The sequence below is a fragment of the Brettanomyces bruxellensis genome, chromosome 4 (genome assembly GCF_011074885.1).
Source record: "Brettanomyces bruxellensis chromosome 4, complete sequence".
In the NCBI taxonomy this organism is placed as follows: domain Eukaryota; kingdom Fungi; phylum Ascomycota; class Pichiomycetes; order Pichiales; family Pichiaceae; genus Brettanomyces; species Brettanomyces bruxellensis.
In genome coordinates, this window is record NC_054685.1 from 694,516 (window position 1) to 714,022 (window position 19,507).

General features: G+C 44.7%; 6 protein-coding genes across 6 annotated transcripts; 3 read left to right on the forward strand and 3 right to left on the reverse strand.

The window, feature by feature from the left end:
* Positions 1–320: 320 nt before the first annotated feature.
* Positions 321–743, forward strand: MSRB5 (Peptide methionine sulfoxide reductase B5; the record flags this gene model as incomplete). The annotated part of the gene is made up of 1 exon (XM_041280393.1): positions 321–743. One exon carries the CDS (start codon positions 321–323, stop codon positions 741–743), a length of 423 nt encoding a protein of 140 aa, XP_041135276.1.
* A 59-nt stretch (positions 744–802) lies between these two features.
* BRETT_001854 (uncharacterized protein) lies at positions 803–1,711 on the reverse strand (the record flags this gene model as incomplete). The annotated part of the gene is made up of 1 exon (XM_041280394.1): positions 803–1,711. One exon carries the CDS (start codon positions 1,709–1,711, stop codon positions 803–805), a length of 909 nt encoding a protein of 302 aa, XP_041135277.1.
* Positions 1,712–2,336: 625 nt separating this feature from the next.
* Positions 2,337–10,889, reverse strand: BRETT_001855 (uncharacterized protein; the record flags this gene model as incomplete). The annotated part of the gene is made up of 1 exon (XM_041280395.1): positions 2,337–10,889. One exon carries the CDS (start codon positions 10,887–10,889, stop codon positions 2,337–2,339), a length of 8,553 nt encoding a protein of 2,850 aa, XP_041135278.1.
* An 803-nt stretch (positions 10,890–11,692) lies between these two features.
* Positions 11,693–13,282, reverse strand: BRETT_001856 (uncharacterized protein; the record flags this gene model as incomplete). Its single annotated transcript, XM_041280396.1, has 1 exon — positions 11,693–13,282. The coding sequence occupies one exon, from the start codon at positions 13,280–13,282 to the stop codon at positions 11,693–11,695; it is 1,590 nt and encodes a 529-aa protein (XP_041135279.1).
* Positions 13,283–14,072: 790 nt separating this feature from the next.
* BRETT_001857 (uncharacterized protein) lies at positions 14,073–15,533 on the forward strand (the record flags this gene model as incomplete). The annotated part of the gene is made up of 1 exon (XM_041280397.1): positions 14,073–15,533. One exon carries the CDS (start codon positions 14,073–14,075, stop codon positions 15,531–15,533), a length of 1,461 nt encoding a protein of 486 aa, XP_041135280.1.
* A 1,317-nt stretch (positions 15,534–16,850) lies between these two features.
* Positions 16,851–19,487, forward strand: BRETT_001858 (uncharacterized protein; the record flags this gene model as incomplete). Its single annotated transcript, XM_041280398.1, has 1 exon — positions 16,851–19,487. One exon carries the CDS (start codon positions 16,851–16,853, stop codon positions 19,485–19,487), a length of 2,637 nt encoding a protein of 878 aa, XP_041135281.1.
* Positions 19,488–19,507: the final 20 nt, after the last annotated feature.

Sequence of the window (19,507 nt, forward strand, 5' to 3'; positions counted from 1 at the left end):
TCCATGATCGTTTTTAATGAATTATAAATCGCACTCACAAGAATCATGAACAGTAATGTTGTTGATCGATTGATTTTTGCCTTAGGTTGCTATAGGTGATTTGTCATAAGAAAAAACTTGCTTTACATCCGTACATTATCAAGATATGGGAATGCGTTGATAAGTTGAATCTTGCTGATAGCGCTACTCTTCCACTCTTTGATCACTTTTGTTTTGTGGGCAAAACAAACAAATAAACAAAAGCGACTTATATGTTCAGAAACGGATTAAGAGTTCTTACGAAAGGAAAACAGTGCAAAGCAGGTTGGAATAATTTCAGAATGTCGACGAAAGATGGCTCACAAAAAAATAAATCGGAATCGGAGTGGAGAGCAATCCTAGATCCAGTTCAATTTGCTGTGCTACGAGAGAAGGCTACAGAAAAGCCAGGACTAGGGAAATACAACAATTTCTTTGAGAGTGGAATTTATCGTTGTGTGGGCTGTGGACAACCATTATACAAGTCAAAAGCAAAATTTCAATCCGGATGTGGCTGGCCAGCCTTTTATGAAGGGATTCCAGGAGCTATAAGCACACATACGGATAAAAGCCATGGAATGGAAAGAACAGAGATCACATGTAGTTCATGCGGCGGCCACTTGGGCCATATTTTTAAAGGAGAAGGCTTCCAAACACCTACCAATGAAAGACATTGTGTGAATTCAGTGTGTCTAAAGTTCACTCCAGCAGAGGGTAAGGAGTAACGTTTCACAAATCGTATTTAATTTTGATCCTAATTTAAATTTGTCAACTTTCTCAACACTCACTGAGATTGAACGTAGACTTTGTATCCATCTGGGTCCTGAAGCACAACTGCGTTTTTAGCATCTGGATTTTCATTGTACTTAGAAACAACACTAGAACTGTCACCAAGTTCCTTTGAAAACTTCTCAGCATCCGGAATTGAAACGACGAAATGGTCAAAACCAACAATACCCTGATCCTTGCCAAAAACGTAGTATGAGAATTTATCATCAGACTCGGTTCCCCAATTGTGGGTAAGCTCAAGAATAGACTCTCTTCTAGCTCTGTAGACAACGTCATCACTATCTTCAACATAGTTAGGGTCGCTGTCATAACCCAAGAAGTACAAAGTGAACTTGGCATTAGGGAAATCCTTCTTCTTGAACAACTTCATTCCAAGAACTCCTTGGTAAAAGGCAAGACTTTTCTGTGGATCCCTAACCCTGATCATAGTATGATTCAATCTGTTTGATTCAATGTCATAAACGCCATCTTTCTTGTCGAGTTTGTTCTCGATCAACTCAATCCAGTATGTATCCGGATCCTGGACAAAAGCAATGTCTTTTTGTCTACCATCCTCCAATCTCTTCTTGAATGTTACACCAGCAGCCAATAAATGCTTCTGAGCTGCAACAATATTCGAGACAGAAACACAAAGATGTCCGAATCCTCTGTAGGGCTCGGTGTTTCCGTTGTATATTTTCACAGAAGTAGAATCTTGTCTTAATTCAACAACGCCACTTCTTTGGGAAATCGGTTTTCCATATCCAGGATGCTTAGAAGTGTCCAAACCAATGAAAGATGATTCATACTTAGCTGTTTTCACATGTGAAAGCTCTTTGAATCCAAATGCGTCTTTATAAAACTTCACAGAAGCTTTAAGGTTTGAGACATGAAGTGATGTGAGGTTTGTAATTCCTGAGACCATTTTCGAGCGTAAAGTGCAATGCTTACTTTAAATTATGTTTGTCACTGATTTGACGGACTTGGGGCACAAAAATAAAAGCGTTTAAAAATAGGAAAGTGAAGAAGGATGCGATGATATTTTAATATTTTGAAGTGTCGCAGCTGACATATGGAAACTTTTGGAATTTCAGCAAGAAAGAATACGAATGGCCCGCAGTCCGATGATGACAAATTCGTGCCGCAAATGATTAGCGCGGGATCTGCAGCGGGGTGGGATTGTTTTCCGAACCAAATAATCTCGTTACTTACTTTCGTATACTGAGGCATATTTCTCAAGCAAAATACAAATAAGGTAATAAATGCCCAAAATGTATAATTCACCGAACATATCAATTGGGGGGTGAGTGATAATATACAGCCGAAACACAAGAAACAACGTAAATTGTCAATGTTCATTATTGCTGTATATATCATTTACGTAGGCACAACTGCTGATACAAAGCATCCTGTGCATTTTAGTAATATATCTATCATTCCACCTAATATTTGGCGACTGTCCCATAAATCGGGATGAATTTCGGCATATGAACCATGAAACCCTGAATTTTTTATAAGTATGTGTCCTATCCATTGACCATACAACCAATTTACTGCGCAGATCTCCGTGAGTGTCTGCCAAATCTTGAGGATCTATAGGGACTTCTTGGAGTACCTAAACGTAAAGGCGGTGTTCCAAGATCTCCAAGACGATTAGTACCAGCATTTGGACTTTTTCTGTGTGATCTTCCAAGAATCAACGAATCGAAGCCAAAAAGACCGTCCGACTCACCCTTTTGTAGTGATTGGTTAGGCGTGCCAAACAGTGTCGACCCAATACCTCTACTGGCTCTATTTCCACGAGAGTTTCTTGAATTCATACCCATTGTGTAGCTTGTATCTCTATTTCCACGCATGGTAGTATTCGCTTTTCCAAGATTAGAGTTATTTCTCTCGCTTGCTACAGACCCAATACTGTTTCGAACAACCTTGAATGCAGACTGTGCACCCTTGGTAACAGCATTGTGGGAGTTACCACCACCAGTTTTGTCAATCTGTGCCTCGGAATCCGTAAATCCAAGCGTATCGCGCGTAAAGAACGAATCGAGATTCTCCAAAGTGGCCAACATGTTGGAAAGTGAGTCCGTATCTCCATTTCCGGCACCATAATTACCAGTTACAGATCCATTATTCACAGGCAATTCATCATTTGCTGAGAAAAGTTGCTGCTCGTTCAACTGCTGCTGAATTTCCGGCGTTAATGGATTATATTGCACGTAAGAAGAGGGAACGGAAACAGATGGTTCGAGAGGAAGATCCGATTCGACATCAGAAGCATCAAATTCTCCCATGTCAGGTTCTGGAGTAATTACATTTGGCAATTCTGGAGAGACACCTGCCTCAGGTGTCATTTGTGCCTGAGATACAGCTTCAGAGCTTTCTACAGACTTACCTTCAATCTTCGACTCGCGTTTGCATGCCAAATAAACGGCGTGTATGTTGTTTCTGGTTCTGGCAGTACTAACTGCGGGCATTGGCACAGACCAGCCCGATTCATCAGGTATACCGAAGAGAGTAGCAATCTTTTCGTACTCCTTACGCATTGTCGAATCACCTGCACTCATCATTAAATAATGCTTGTCGAAAGGTGAAGCAGAAATGGCCGAGGCTTCATCAAGCACCTCTAGTGCATCGTCAACATAGTCTGTCATCAAAAGTCTAAGTAGAGGTGCAACTAGATCTGCACCTAAGCCCACAAATTCGTCTGATGAGAGATCAATGGCTCGAAAGACGTGCTTTAGTAAAGACATCACCTCGGTCTTAACCCAAGGAGTACTGTTGAAAAGTAACCCAAGTAAGAAAACGAGTGTTTCTGCAGAATAGGTAGGGAAGAAATGGGCCTTCAGCACGGAAACAGTCTGAGAAAGGAAATCTTCCTTATTACGGAACCGTTTGTGCACCAATGAGCGAATAATTCTTGCCAGTCCAGGTAGATTGTTACGATCAGCCATCGCCACAATAACTTCTGCCGAATGAACAGTTTCCGCCGAAAATTTGCCAATGGTCTGCGAGTGCAGAAGAACAGGGAGATTTGCAAGAAGCGATAAAAGAAGTCTTTCCGGTCCGCTTCCCACGATCTGGCTGTCTTTAAGCAAATCAAGGCGACGCAACAATGCTAAAGATGGCGTTGCAGCAATTCCTGAGCGCAGACCAGTCAATAAAATCTTCTGAAGCCCTTCAAACCTTCCCTCCCAATGGGGTGGAAAGGTCGAGATGAGACACTGAACAGTTTCATCACTGTCAAGATCGATTTTAGAAAGAAACTTGGACAACGCTGACAAAACTTCAATGAACTCGTGTTCGTGAACGGTCGAAAGACTGGCAACAGTGCACCAGAATAACTGTGGATAATCTATAAGTTGGCTTGATGGAAGCTCTGCTGTAATTGCATTGAGGGTCATTAGAATCTGCATAGAAAAGCCTTGAATACCTTTGCTCTCATCCGATATGGTTTTTGATAGACAGGACAGCATACCACGAAGAATACGAGTGTCGATAAAGCTGATGAGGCTCCTGAAAACTTGGAAAGATCGTGATGCAATGTGCATAACTTTGCAAGTGGTTGCCCAATCAACAGCGATTCTAGACCATTGCTTCTGTATCTCAGGAGCAACAGGCCGGAAAACATCTAAAACTGAACGCACCATTGAATCCATCGAATCTGGAATACGTGGGGATGAAACTGTATTTTTTGAGCTTGTCCTAGAGGACAAAGCTGGCATGCCATCATCAGTGTAAGACCAAAGATGGAACTTAGAGTCAGGTGATCGCAACATTTTCACGATTTCCTTTGCCTCAGGAGAATCTCGTGACCCGTATTGGTGAATGAGGAGGATCAACAACGAGCATGCCTGATCCTGAATGAGTGCAAGCTGATGGTCAAGCAAGACAAAGCACAAATGAAGAAGTAACGGCAACTTATCTTGAACAGCCTTATTTGGAGTGCATGCCAAATCTGCGAGGAAAATCGTGTAGAGCTCACCGGGAGAAAAAGCTGGTGCTGAAGGAGTGCCCTCTGGAACTCTTAGCAATGCTTGAAGATCTGCCACGTAGGGAAATATTTTATCTGGAATATGGACAAACACGGGAGAAGTTGAACTTTGGTGCTTTTGCGATTTCGACGTGGTCTTTATTCTATGAGTAGGGACCATAGCCTTTGGTTCTAGACGACTCAACAGCACGTTTACAGCATCGAATCCCGGAATTCCAGACAAACTGACAACAATTTGGCGCGCACACTCAATGAATGGCAAACTGTGCAGCTTCAGGAATGTCTCAACAAGAAAATCGAATATCTGGCGAGCACCGGAAGTAGTTTCATCGGTGGATGGAACCTGCCCGTTACCAGATGTCATTTCGGCACGTTTTTCCGTTATAGGAGTTGCTGGCTTTGATGCCAAGGCGACCCACAAGGCCTCGACCTCGTTCTGAATGAGATGCGAGTACTTTAGAGTGATTTCAATGAAGTTATAGAGTACCATCAAGGAGGGGTAACACTCATCAGAAGGTTCAGCATACGAGTGACAGTCGGATGTATTGTCACCACCGTTGCTATTTGGGTCATCATCGTTGGTACTCCCGGAAATATTCAAGTTGACGGTCTGGATCCATGGAAGAAGGACGGCAATGATATCTCTACGGGGTGCAGAATCGACCAGATGAAAAAGCATGGTGAGCTCAGAAATCACCATGTACTTCTCCTCGGGATGTGCATTGGCAAAATATGTAGACAGCTCAAACAGAGTACGTTTATAGATGATTCGAGAGCGGCAACAAACACCATCTACGTACCTGATGCAACCATCGGAATGGTAAAACTTCTGCTCGAGAGTTTCCATCATGCTGGCAGCTGCCGAACGGACAACATATGAGTCAGATCCGCAGGCAAACAAAGCAAGCGAGAGCATTCTGTAAGGAGGACAGCTTGCCAAAGCTGAGGAGTGATTTTCCGCCTGGAGTGCACCATTCAAAGCAACGAAATAGTCACAGGCACAGGAATCATTGCCATAACATCGGCGGACCACGTGGCCTGCCAACACCTTTGATGGTGTATGGGTGAGCAGATCTATGACGGCTGTTGAAGCTAGGCAACGAATGCGCTCGTTGTGAGTTTTGAATAATGCGTCCGACCAGGAAAGTGTTGCATCGAAATCAAACGTGTCCGGCTTGACTTGCTTGCCACTTTTAGGCCTCGACTTTCCATCGGCATCAACATTGTACGCGGAGTCTATGGCAGAACTGCTGCATAGCTCGGTCATGCAGCTGATGGCTGAATACTGCAACTGATGCTTTTGCAACTCAAGGGATGCAATCATTGTGACGGAGGACCCGGCAGCATGTGCCATAGTGCTGTATCTGTTCTGGAAAAGACTGATGCTGGGCCCATAACCGGACCACTCCATCATAAACATGAAAGCACGCTTTCTGAAGCTGTAAGGAAGCCATCTCTCGACATCGGCAGACTTGACGAGCTCGCGATGTAAGCATTCAAGCAAACCGCAGAAATACCGGCGGAGACGCTGGAACTTGAAGCTATGCTGAGCCGACGGAGACAGCAACTGGGCCTGGACATCCAATAAGAGTGCCTGCAACCTGGAGAGAATCCAGTCATCGGCGAATTGCTGGTTCTTGCGGCCAAACCGCGAGATTACCTTGTTGAGAATGCAGCATATCTCCGTTGCCAAGGGGGTGGCAACTGTTATCGGAGAAACTGCAGGTGAGAGGGACCTGGAGTGTGAATGCGAGTATTTGGTACTGTGCTGTTTGGAAGCCAAGCTTGTAGAAGAGTCGCTGGATGGCGGAGCACTTGCCAAGGCAGCTTTTCCGGGTCCCGAGTCAGAAATTCGGGCAGAAACGACCTGGGCCGAAGGAGAAACAAGTGAGGAAGAAGGATCCGCGTTGCCGTTCAAGGCCAGATCGACCTCCTGGACAAAACTGCGAAAAATGTTGACGTTTAGGCACGAAAGACCCTCAACCAGTGCCTCGCGGAGCTTGACATTGCTTGTGGTGAGAAGTGGGATGGTAATTCTGAAAACAGAGCGGGCTGACGTAATTTTCTGGTGCTGTACAGTGAGAAGTTGGGACGGTTTTCCTGCCCCGGCGGCAGCAGCTGAGAATGCACGGCCCACCAACAGACTATTGCTTCTTTTAACGGCCTGGAGGGCACGCAACTTGGCGTTTTTGGGCGGCAAGGCGGTGGCAGAGGAGGGCACGTGCAATCTCTGGTCGCCGGTGCTGGTGAGCGAGCTACAAGCAACCTTCAAGTAAAGCATGTACTCCCAGACTAGCGCGTTTGCACTTCCGACGGGTCTTCCGGAGCCTAGCCGCACAATGGAGTCGTACAATTGAACCAATCGGATGCAGCTGAGGCTCCGGACAATGGCAATCTGGATAACACACTTCTGAACTAGCTGCTCCAGCACAGAGTCAAATATTTTGAACCAGAGTGCAGCATCTACACCATGTGGAGACTCGGCAATTCGGAGAACTATGGCCTTTCGGCCGAGTCTCTGCAGCCGCGCGCACCTCTTTCGCTCGGCCTCCGAGAGCAAGGCCCGCTTGGCAGAGATGAAGCTGAAAAAATCCATCTTGCCGATGACCTGGATGGCCCTGGTGCCAAAGTCGGCAGCAAACTTTGACGGTGTACGGGTGTGGGAGGGCTTGGGGTCGGATTTTTCCGGCAGGAGCTGGAGTCCTGGGTTCGAACCCGGGGCTGCCCCTGGGACGGCCTTTTCTGTCAACACGTAAATGGAGTCGTCGAACTGCGTAACAGTCCGCAGGATTTCGGCACCAAGGTACCGGAGTCGAGAGTCGTGGCTGAAAAAGAAGAAAAGCCCATTTCCCTCGACCTCGTCGACGGTGTTGGCGATGTTTTTGAGCTCGAGCGAGTCCAACTGGCGGGTGAAGTGTGGAGCTTGCTGAACAAAGCCTCGATTCACATCGTACATGGCAGCTGCAGGTTCCGCATCCACAACGGCCCCATCCTCATCGGGAGATGCCAAAAGCGACTCCTGCCAGCTCTGGAGAACCTCCAGGTACACCTCGACGAGCCGGACGTAGTTGTCGGAGCACAGGTAGCCGTGACTGACGTAAGAGGCAGTGCGTTCATCAAGCAAAAACGCAACACTCGAAAAACTGCCCGTCACCACCCCGGGGTGCCGCTTGACGACGAGCAACTTGAGCGCGTCGACGCAGTACGCGGCGATCGACGCGTCGGCGTGCACCACGTTCTTCACGAGCAGCTCCACTAGCCGGCGGTAGCTGGATGCGTCACCTACATCCGCACACCAGGTCACGACGGAGATGGCCACCGCGAAGATCTCTGCAAGTGGTGCCTTTTTCTGCGTGTGGAAAATCGACAGAGAACGCAACCGCTGCTTGAGCCCCGACCCGGACGACTGCGACGACTGCGACGAGGAGTCGGCCGAGGCGAACGGCGCGTCGGAGATAGACGACGGCGACCCACCTTGCAGCGGGGACGACGCGGCGATCGGCGACGTGGGAGAATCCTCGACGGACGCCGATCGGCGGGTCGGTGCTGTCTCCAAAATGGTGCATCCGACCTCGCGCTGGAGCATGGCGAGAAGCTTCTGGAAGATTCCAGACACCTCCAGGTGCACGGCGGCATTCGAAGATGTGAGCTTGAAAACCTGGCCTGCAGACCCGGTGGCCGCATTGCAGAAATCTAGCGGGTCCATGCACGACTGCACGATCTCATCAGTGGGGAAAAAGGGCCTCGACGAGTGCTGGTGGTCCCACATGATGCATGCATATGCACGTATGCAGAGCTGGACGCGGTCAGGCCGCATGGTTTCGAGCGACGCGCCGTCAAACGACGATTTGAGGAGCGGCAGGAAGATGTTCTCCAAAGTGAAGTTGAGCTGCGAGAATGCCATCGCACGAAGAATTTGAGCTGCTGCCAACAAAACCGATGCGTCTGCCCCGGCGAACCAGTCGTGCCGCCGGTGGTAGGTGTGCTGGTGGGCGGAGTTAGCCGAGATGCCGCCGGAAAAGAGCTCCGTGGCCACATTCTGCATGTTCCTGGTCTTGGCGTTCAACGTGTCCGAGTACCGGAACAGGTACGACCACAGCAACCGCGCAATGCACGCCACAATCGTGTACTTGTCCTGAGGCGGCAGTTTCGGACGCAACCGCGCCACAAGCGTGTGTGTCAAGTCCAGCCACCGACCCAAAAACGTGTCTCTGGGAGAAACACACAATACTGCAACCACCAAAGTTGTTGCAGGCCTCGAAAACGGCTGCTCAGGCCCCCGCTGCGCCAACTTGTATGCCTTTGCGTAGATTGTCCTTGTGGCATCGATCCACGTCGGGTGGTTCACCTCCGCGGTCAAATTGCCCGCCAAACGCAGAACCAGCTGCCCGAGAACCTCGCAGTACGCCAGGCATACGGAGTCGTTCTCGCACCGGTAGAAGAACTTCGCCATTGACTTCAGGAAGTCCGCGGCCTCCTCGAATCGCTCCAGAGACGTATTCGACAGCCTTAAGTACCGCATTGCGTGGATCAGAAGGCACAATGTGGCCTCAGAGACGGCCGACCCGCTCGTATAGCCCGTTGGGAACCGCTCCAAGTCGCCAATGAACCTGTCACTTACACTGAGGAACGAGTGCTCCGACATCTCGCCCACCAGCTCCGCCAAAAGACTCCAGTTTGCCGACTCAATCAGGCTGCCGCTCACCTCGTACGGATCCATGTTCCGCAACTGCTTGTACATGATTTCCTCCAGTGACTTATCCTCGGCACTCTCAGAAGATGGTTTTCCGCTCTGCCGCACCACCTCGATCAGAACTCGCCACAAGATAAACGTCGAAACGCTCAACTGCCGCTCCGCCTGCCGGTATGTGCGTTCTGCCTTCTGGACTTTTTCCAGAAGCTCTGCGATCTTCTTCCTGCCCTCTTTCGGCATGTTCTCGGTGCCCTTGCTGCCACACGCACCATCCTTACCGTTTCCGTCTAGCAAGGCCCCATTTTCGCCCTGCGCCTGCCTGTATGCCGAAATATCCCTCTCCAAAATCGTCCGGGCCATCTCCTTCAGCTCAGACTTGCCCCGACGCCAATGCATCACTGCATCAGTCACACGTCGCCTCGACTGCCGGGCTATGTACCCGAGGGCTGCAATCGTCCGGTCGAAAGTCGCGTCGACGCCCTCCGCGAGCAGCTCCACCACATTTGGCTCCTGGTCCACCGGAACCGTGTTGAGGCACATGTTAAGTTTTCTTTCGGCCTCTTTTGTGAACTGCCGCACCATAATGTTGAGTGTGTACGCCGGTGGGCCCCTCCGGCTGCCAGATTCGGGCATTTCCGTGCTCCTTTCGCCCGTCTCACCGCCCATTTTGTACCCGCTCCCGCCATTTTCGGCGCCCAGCCAAAATCCCATTGGCTGCTCCCCATACGGATTCGTGTCTCCTGAATCCACATGGTGGTCATGCATCGGCCGTTGCGCCGTCTCCTGTGTCGGCGTCGGCAAGCTTTCCTCGTCTGTCTCATCCGGAATGCATATCTCGTTTAATTGCGGCTGCATTGCATACTGCGTATGCTGCACCTGTGCATTTTGCGATGCAACACTGATTCCCAACCCGCTGCTTGTCGTGTCGGCTGCCCTTAGCTCGGCTTTCTGCATTTGCTGTATCTGCTGTCTTCGATGCCCTCTTTTCGTGCCTGATTCCGGCAACGCTTTTTTACTTAGCGTCTGCACTTCTTCACTCGTCATCCCCTCTTCATTCATTATCCCCCCTTCACTCATCATTCCCCTTTTACTCGCAGACTGCTGCTGATCATTCTCATTATTCTGACTTCCATCTCTCTGCATCTCCTGTTTACCGCCCTCAGATCCTCCAAAAACAAATCCCTGAGGGCTCTGCCCGGACTCTCCGCTTGTGTCTCCACTCGTGTCAACCCCAGACAAGTCCGGAATCTCAATTATCGGCGACGAAAGCATCCCGGTTTGTACAGAACCCTGTTGCTTTGTGGAATGTTCCTGCTTCATATGTCTTATATTCGAATCCTCATGCTTTTGGCCCTTATTGTTCGATTGACCGGCCAAGTCAGCCCGCTTTCCCTCTCCAGGATCTTGCGGTGCAGACATGCCAATACAAATCTTTGTGCTTGCTATTCTGATAAAGGCCCGCCTAGATCAAGCACTTAAATGAAGCTGTGCCTAGGTGTAGTATGAAAAATGCTGGCCAAAGGTGTGCTCTGGAATGGTAAGTTGTGATCTTGCCAATTTCAATGTACCAGCGACAACTATATCTTGTCTAGTAATAACAATAAACAAAAGAATGTTTAAATAAACAGGGGGCAAAGGAGATAGATCAATATAAATACTGAAACACAAGTGATCAAATCAATTTACATGGGGCATCGATCCAATTTTTTTTTTTATTTACTTAATTTTTCGACGGCCTTCCTTAGATAAGCCGATTTCCCCTGCATTAGGTAGATCGACCTGATGAGGGGGCGGTTTAAAAAATTTTGGACTGTCCGCGATCGGAAAACAGACTGGACGAATTATATTCACTCGCACTTTGAAGCTTTGGGGATTTCATAGATATCTCATAGATTTCCCCTCAAAAACTCTTTCACATGCTTTATCCAGCATGCAATCTATGCCTACATAGGCTACTTCTCCCCAAAAAGGTACAAACTTAGAACCAAAGGTGCCTTTCAATGCCCCCAGAAGCGCCCTTTCTTTTTCCCACAATTATTTCAAAAATGTATGTGCAAGACTTAATGCCAGTTGCTATCTTGCACCCCACAGAAGATAAAAGGGAAAGAAGGCAAATATATAGATCGTACGACAAAATATAACAATTAGGGTGAATACTTTTACAATTATGATCTATCTTTATTGTCCTCATCAGAGTAATCTGGGCAACTTTATATTACTATTTATGCATAAGAGTAGAAGCAACCATCAGGAGCGAACTGGCCGTTTATTCCAAGCCGAACCCAGAAATTCTCGTCGTAGTCTTCTCCTTCCACACCCTTGCCGACGGAATAACCCCTGGCATATAATTCACCATCTTTATCTTCATCTTTACTCTTTTTCAACTTCAGCTCCAAACAATCCGCTGGAACACCAAACTGCACGAATCTATGACCATTAAGCTTAGAATCAGTGAGAACCCGGCTCTCGTAGACGTTTGTCTTGAATATTGGACCCATTGTCAAAGAAGTATACTTCTCCCTTATAATTCTTGAGCCTAAGCACGATCTTAAAGTATTGTATAGTCTAGAACTTAGTGGATTCGAGCTTTGCATGCTGTAGACAAGCTTCAAATGAAGTCCGCCAACTGAGCAACCAATAGTGTTGAATATACCAGTAGAATTTAGATACTCGCTTCTGTCAATGAGGAACTTCTTGAACAAAGAGACTGAAGTTTGGGACACTAACCGCTTGAGACTTTGGTCCCTGGCAGTTAAAATAGTGACATTTCTATCGATCTTCAGCAAGTCATTTAGGTTATTAACATCGGAATCAGACACAACAGAAATCTGTCTGACACCGGAAAGAATTCCACACAAAATATTCATCAAGAGGAAGTTTTTCGACTGACCATCCATTGGGGAGGCAACGACAAGCAGAGAATCGTCTTTGGACCAATTGAATGCCTTTGGGAGAGACATGAGTCGTGATCCAATGCTTGAGACAAAGCTTCTCTGGAAAAAATCAACCTCTCGAGACTCATTGATCTCTGTGTAAGGCTTGTTGTTGAATTTCATGTATTGTGTATCTGGATCATACGAATACTTGAAAGTTGGCTCAACGGTGCCGCCAACATCGGCAATCTTCGTCTTGAAATCTAGAACTTTTGTGGTCTTTTCATCCGAGGATACGATGCTTGGAATACCTGGTCGGCCAATAACAACAATATTCTTGAATCCCATTGAAGAAACCTTGCCGTACTGTGCCGCATCAACAAATATAAGGTCGAGATCTTCAACTGGTTTCTTAGGAAGCGAATTGTAGGAGACAAGAGTCTTTTCAGACACAAAAAAGCAGCTCAATGCTAGAAAAATGCTCTCCGGTGATGTGAAATCCGTGAAAATTCCAACTTTTGACTTATCGGTCAACCTGCTCGTCCTTTCTGCAATCTGGTGTAAAAGTGTATTAACCTGGCCAATCGTCAGTTTTAAGCCACTTGGGAACGCAAATTTCATCAGATCAGAAATCCTTTTACCAGATTTAGTCTCATCTCGAGAGTTTGCATTGGCCAAAGCCTGACTCCAAACATCTTTGAGACAGCCATCTCTCAATTTGTAACCGATTCTTATCCGGAGACCTCCGGTCAGTGATATTCCATGTGGCACATTCACAGATCTGTATATCGCAGACTCCCCTTTTTGTCGTGTAGACCCAACTGATGACTGGCGCTCAAGAAATGCCGGGTTTATGTCCTGAAAATTATCCTTTATATAAGGATAAGAAATCAAAAGTGTGATAAGACCTATGAGTACTAAAAGTGTCACTACAGACATGGTTTAAATATGAAATCCTTGTACGCAAACACCAAAGTATTTCCACCTTCTTAATAAATAGTTGTGCTGTTGATAGTAGAGACTGGAAATTATATCCTTACCGTTCCAGAACTCGGAGTTTTCATCCGTTAGAAAACAAAAGTTTGTCCGGACTACTTCTAAAAAAAGGGGGAAAAATGCTTGGTTATACGCTGCTAAGCGAGCGATACTGCGAAAAAAGTAGTACGAGGAACGAGCAAATATTTAGGGGATACCTTCACTTAGGGAATAATGCGAAGAATCTTACCGACGGCGGATACGGATAACAAATGAGCTCCTACGATAATTTAATTATCTAACTAAGCTTCTGCCTTTTTCGGGCCTCTTCTTATTGTGGTTTTCTGTCAATATTTTTAGGTTTTATCGCGTGTCTTAGCGTTTGGATCATCAATAAAAGCGTAATCTGAAAAGGCGCACCCCCTCTCCACTAACAATCCATATTGGCTTCCATCTTATAATTTACAATTCACGGCATCAACATTGGCATATACATATAAATTCAAACATATTTGTCTCTGTGACTCCCTTATGAACCCTGATTGTCATTTGTACCAACCTATTTGCACGCAGTCAGCGATTCTTTGTCAAATTTAAAGTTACATCCTCACACCAGAGCATTCCAATATATTTTCATCGGTAGGCTAGAACTGAGGTAAACATAGCAGAATTGGAACTGTTTGAGCCGTTTACAATTCTTAAATTTTCGCTTAATTGAGCTGCAATTTTAAATAATACATTTACAAACGCCAGGATGTTTTCACTTGTTGCATCCTTGTCGAGAAAACTGCGACGTTCTTCGTATTATCGCGTGGAAGATGAAGACAGAGGTGATCATGGTGAAGATGACGAATATGACCTTAATGCAGGGAAAACATCGAGAATACGGCGTTTTCTGACGAAGTACAGACCCTTGGGATCACCTTTGATAGGTTGGATATTGTTGTTTCTCTTTTTCCAGCAGATTGAACCGAGATTTCAGGCATTTAGGTGCAATTTTATCGCCCCTCCAGGAACCAACGAATATCGTCCATACAACATTCTCCTAGTGGCAGACCCACAGTTGATTGATAACCACACGTATCCTAGTTACAATCCGCTAGTTTTATCACTTTCAAAGTTCACGGTGGACAATTACATCTACAAAAACTACTGGCGGCTTGTTGAGCATTTGAATCCGGATGCAGTTATATTCTTGGGGGATCTACTAGATAACGGACGCGAATCTTCAGATAAGTACTATGAGCACGAACTCACGCGTTTTAGCAAGATTTTTCAACCAGAGAGGCTCCGGAAAGACGGCGTGGAGGTTTTTATGAATATTCCAGGTAATCATGATATAGGTTTTGGCGACGGCATTATCAAGCACTCTGTTGACAGGTTCAAGAGAGATTTCGGTCTGCCGAACCAGAACTTTCTCCGTGAAAAGCACAAACTTGTCTTCTTGGACACCATCTCCCTATCCAACAAGAAAGACGCGTCGATCGGCGCGGAAGCGAGGTCATTCATGGACGAATTGGTCGCCGAAGAATTTCCGCACCACCCGCGAATCATGTTTGATCACGTGCCCGTGTATAGAGACGGCTCGAAACAGACCTGTGGAAAGGAGAGAGAAATGGGTACATTTATCAAGCCTGTAGCTGGGTATCAGTATCAGAATCTTATCGATCCCGAGTTGTCGAAAACTGTATTGGAAAAAGTTCAGCCTCAGATTATTTTCAGTGGTGACGATCACGATTATTGCGAAGTAATTCACGAATATGATGCGAAAGACGAAAATGGCAACCAGGTGAAAAAAACTGCGATAGAGATAAACGTCAAGTCAATATCGATGGCTATGGGTATCCGCAAGCCAGCCGTCGAATTGCTTTCGTTGTACAACAAGGCTGTGCCGGGGAAGGTGTTGGAAGTGAATGGAAAACCCATCGACGATATTCCGTACACGTTCTCCTACAAAATGTGCTACCTCCCACTTCCATACACCGACATTGTGTTCTACGCGATATTTGCATTTTTCAACTTTCTCTATTTGGTTTACACGTGTATTCCAAGGTCCAAGTACTCTGGCTTTGCGATAGATGAAGTCTACACAGAGCCAAAGCTATTGGATAGGATAAGAGGGCTCAAAGTGAAATTCTTGGCCGAGTTATGCTTTGTCGAGTGTTTAGCGTTATGGGCGATTTATTGTTGGGTATTCACTATACATTACTATTAGAAAAAGATTGCACTCGCAGTCCTTTTGTTTTCTTCTTGTTGTTAACCTGTTTCACATGAATGTAAACAACGCAATTCTTGTACCTAGTAAGCTTTTTCAGAATTGGATCCTAGTCTTGGCAAATTGCTCAAACATCTCGTTGCATGAGATTTAAAACAAGCCATTGCCAAACGGAGCCGCGCCAATGTTCCACAGTACTGTGTACACGTCGCAGGCATTCCCGTATTAGGCAATAGTGGTAATTGTTTGAAGTTAGATTTGTCGAAGAGACCGGAGCCACTAAAAAAGCTTTGGTATAGTGATTGATTGACAACCATGTTGAAATTTAGATAATCCAGCACCGCCATCTCGTTGCTTTTAAGTTCCGTGGGGGAAAGTCCCGAAAGTTTACCCCAGGCTTTCAGCGAATAATTGCAGTCCTCGTGATATTTTGAGGCTAAAATCAAACAGCTGAGCCAACACCGTCGAATATCCATCTTAAGACCCTTCTTTTTCGTCCCTTTGGACGTGCGAATGTGGAGAATATAAAACATGTAAATCAAACTAATGCGGAAAACAGAAGTAGACGCATTACTTCTGCTCATGATGATCCTTGCAAACGAACACAATTTAGCAGTGGACGGCGATTCCATCCCAAGCAATTTTGTTATAATCACAAATATGATTAATTCCTGTAAGTAACGTCTTGGTTGTATCCTTTTCTCCCCCTTAAAGCATGAAAGCCGATCAGCTTTCGAATAAGGTGGAGTGACCTCACAATATTGTGCCCGTGAGGTCGGTCGCACTTTAAAGCAATGTACACCCATCCATGAATAATTGAGATCAAAGATAAAACGAATAAAAGAATAACAAAGATCAATAAGTGAGTCGAAGTCAAATGCTCGACAGGGAAAAGTGTTCTTTTTATAATGCATCTATATGCAAGGGAATAATAACAGCATCGCAATTTTTTTTTTTTAACACGTATGGTAAAAACGGTTAGAAGCCGGATAAAGGTATAGCCGAAAAGGACAGATAAATATTCTGGGGTTGATAACAGCGGCAGATTTCTTATCATACAAAAAAAAATAATTATAATAATAATAATTAAGTTCATGTGTACGGATGAGATACCAAAATAAAAATTCCAGCACGTCGAGATGAATCGAGCTTTAGTTATATCAAGAATTTGAGTAACTAACATCTGATAATCTCCACATAGATTTAAACTCAAGAGCGTGTTATTTTTCTTGGAAGATTTGAGCACCACAATTTGTCATATTTTCTTATTTTGAATTCCGGTTTTGTTTTTCCTCGAACGATCTTTTGGGCCTTTAGATGTCGTCTCTTTACCAGTTGGATGAAGAAACAAAGGAATTACTCACCCTTGACAATTTCCTCAAGGATTTAAGTATTTCGGAGTTTGTTGACCGTCTATCGAAACAGAATGTGGAGTATAAATCAAAATTCAACAACGGTGTCGAGTACATTGATCCGAAACCATACATACGAACATTTGAGTTAGTTGAAAAGCAATTGGATAAACTCAACAAAGAGTGCTCCGAAACCAGGACAAGAATTGAGAATCAAGTTCATATTAGATCATTGCAGCACTACAAAAATGTTTTACAACTCAATGGGAAGGCTGCAGATTTAGATAGAAGGTACAAAAATCTTTCCAGTGATGTTTCTAAATTATACGATAGTCGAATTAGTCCGATGAGAGAGAAACTCACACAGGCCAAGAATCTTAAAGAGCATTCCGAGGAGTTGATTTTTGTGGCGAAGTGTTATAATGAGTTTTACATAAATGGCAAACCTCCTTCAGAACTTGTTGATTACAAGTTTTCTGATTTGGAGAAGATATCAAAAGCTTTCAATCAGCTTCTTTCTCTTTCATCAAAGCTATCTGAGGATAGTGCATTTTTACCAAAGGTTAAGCCCGCAAATGAGGCAATAATCAAGTGTGCTGAGAGTTTTGAGCAGAAGCAATTGCAAAATTTTGTTTCCTATTACGATAGCAAAGACAGCAAAAGAACTCGTTATATTGCAAAAATATTGTTCAACCTCAATGGAGGTACGCATATCGTCGAAACATTTGTTGAGCATCATCCTCTTTTTGGAAAACTGCAATCTAGTAAGCAACCTGCTGTTGATAAAGATTATTGGCTTGCCCTTGGAAACCCAGACGAGGCATTCTACAGTCTAGATCAAGCAACATTAGATCTTTTCAACTCAATTGGAAAGAATTTCGACCAGGAATTGCCCAAGATTATAGATATATTCGAGGATGATACTAGTGCTGTACTCGAATCTCTCATTTCAAAGTTGTTCGGTGATATTATCCATTCGAGAGTTGATTACCTAATAAAAATGGCATCATCATACTCTAAGCTTGCATTCTTACGTATTCTACATCTTGTGGCGACAGAATTATACCGACTAACATTAAGCAAAATGACTAATTTACTGCAGGAGAAAGATATCCAGCTTACTGCAGTACTTGACAAAGCCTACACTGATATATTTGCATCGTATTTAAAAGACAATGCTTACTTCAAAGTTGAAAAGGCTAATCTTCTCGAAATGCTTGATCCATTGACTGTGGATATTGATGGTGTGTGGACAAAAGCAGCCCAGAAGCATGCACTCAGTGATAAAATAGCTTCGTTTAAGGATGCGCATACAAACTCTGAGCCAAAGATTTCCGAAAAGGTGGAAATTGATGAAACGTCATCTTCTTCAGATGGTGGGAAAAAGCGCGATTCAAGATCTTTGAATGAGATCACAAGAGATGCTTTTTCCAGAAAGCAAGCACATGCTTTCACTTCAATATCTGGTCAAATACACAATTCTGGCTGGAGAGAACGTCTTAGAAAGTCTGCTGTCGGTGCTAGTCATTTAAGCTTTGGATCCTCTTCAATAATTTCATCAATGGCACCTTCTTCTGTTCCAGCTGCAATACAAAATGCAAATAAATTGTCATCTTTGCAAATCGTACAGAAGGTTCTCAACTATGTGGTTGAGTCGTTAAACCGTTCAATCGAACTTGTTCCCGGAAAAATTAATGAATATTCGATGGATATTTTTGATATTCTCATGTTCAAGATAGGACCTTCGTACATATTACCTGAGATGGAATCGCTCTACTATAATGATGTTTTAATTCCTCATCAAAAGCTCAATTCTTTCTTCACTTTATCCTCCACATCAGTGAATTTGGATTTCTTGCCACAGTTCAGTGAAATCACATTTCAGCTTTACCTTCTATCTCTGGTGGTAAGAAAATCTTTTTACCCGTTGCTTTTAACGGGTTCAACTAAAGCCAAGCTTGTTAACTTGTTTAATGGCTTTATTCAGGATATGGAAATTGGTTTGAACATTACTTTGAACAGTCTTATTGATCTGATAGAAGCTAATATCAAGTCAATTTTGAATAGGCAGAATACTGAAGATTTCTGCCCAAGCACTCAGAACGTGGTCATTGATAAGACACACGTTTGTGATAAATTAACCCAGTTCATTGAGTATACTTTGCGGACTGTTCACATAAGTATGGCTTCAAATCCATTTTTTGAGTTTGAGTTGATTAAGCGTATCTCTGCATTGCTTTTAACAACCTTAATTGCACACTTTCAGCACTTTAAAGTGAATTCTACGGGTTCTCTCATTATAACCCAGGATATTATTCATTATATCTCTGTCTTTGATGTTGTAAACTTTGATGATTTAAAAAAAAGAAGAGAGTCCGCAATCAAGGGTGTCAAACAGACTTTGCCAAGCTCTGAAGATGTTTCCGGAATTAGGGAAAACTTCAGCGTTCTTAAAGAATTGGCAAATCTCTTTTCGTGTCAACCTGAGCTTCTCTCTGATCTTTGTAATGAGGGCAAGCTTGCCAACTTGAAACGAAGTGTGTTAAGAGAGTACATTCGGAATAGAATAGATTTTAAGGAATCGTTCTTGAACGGAATATAATGTAATTATTTCATCTAATA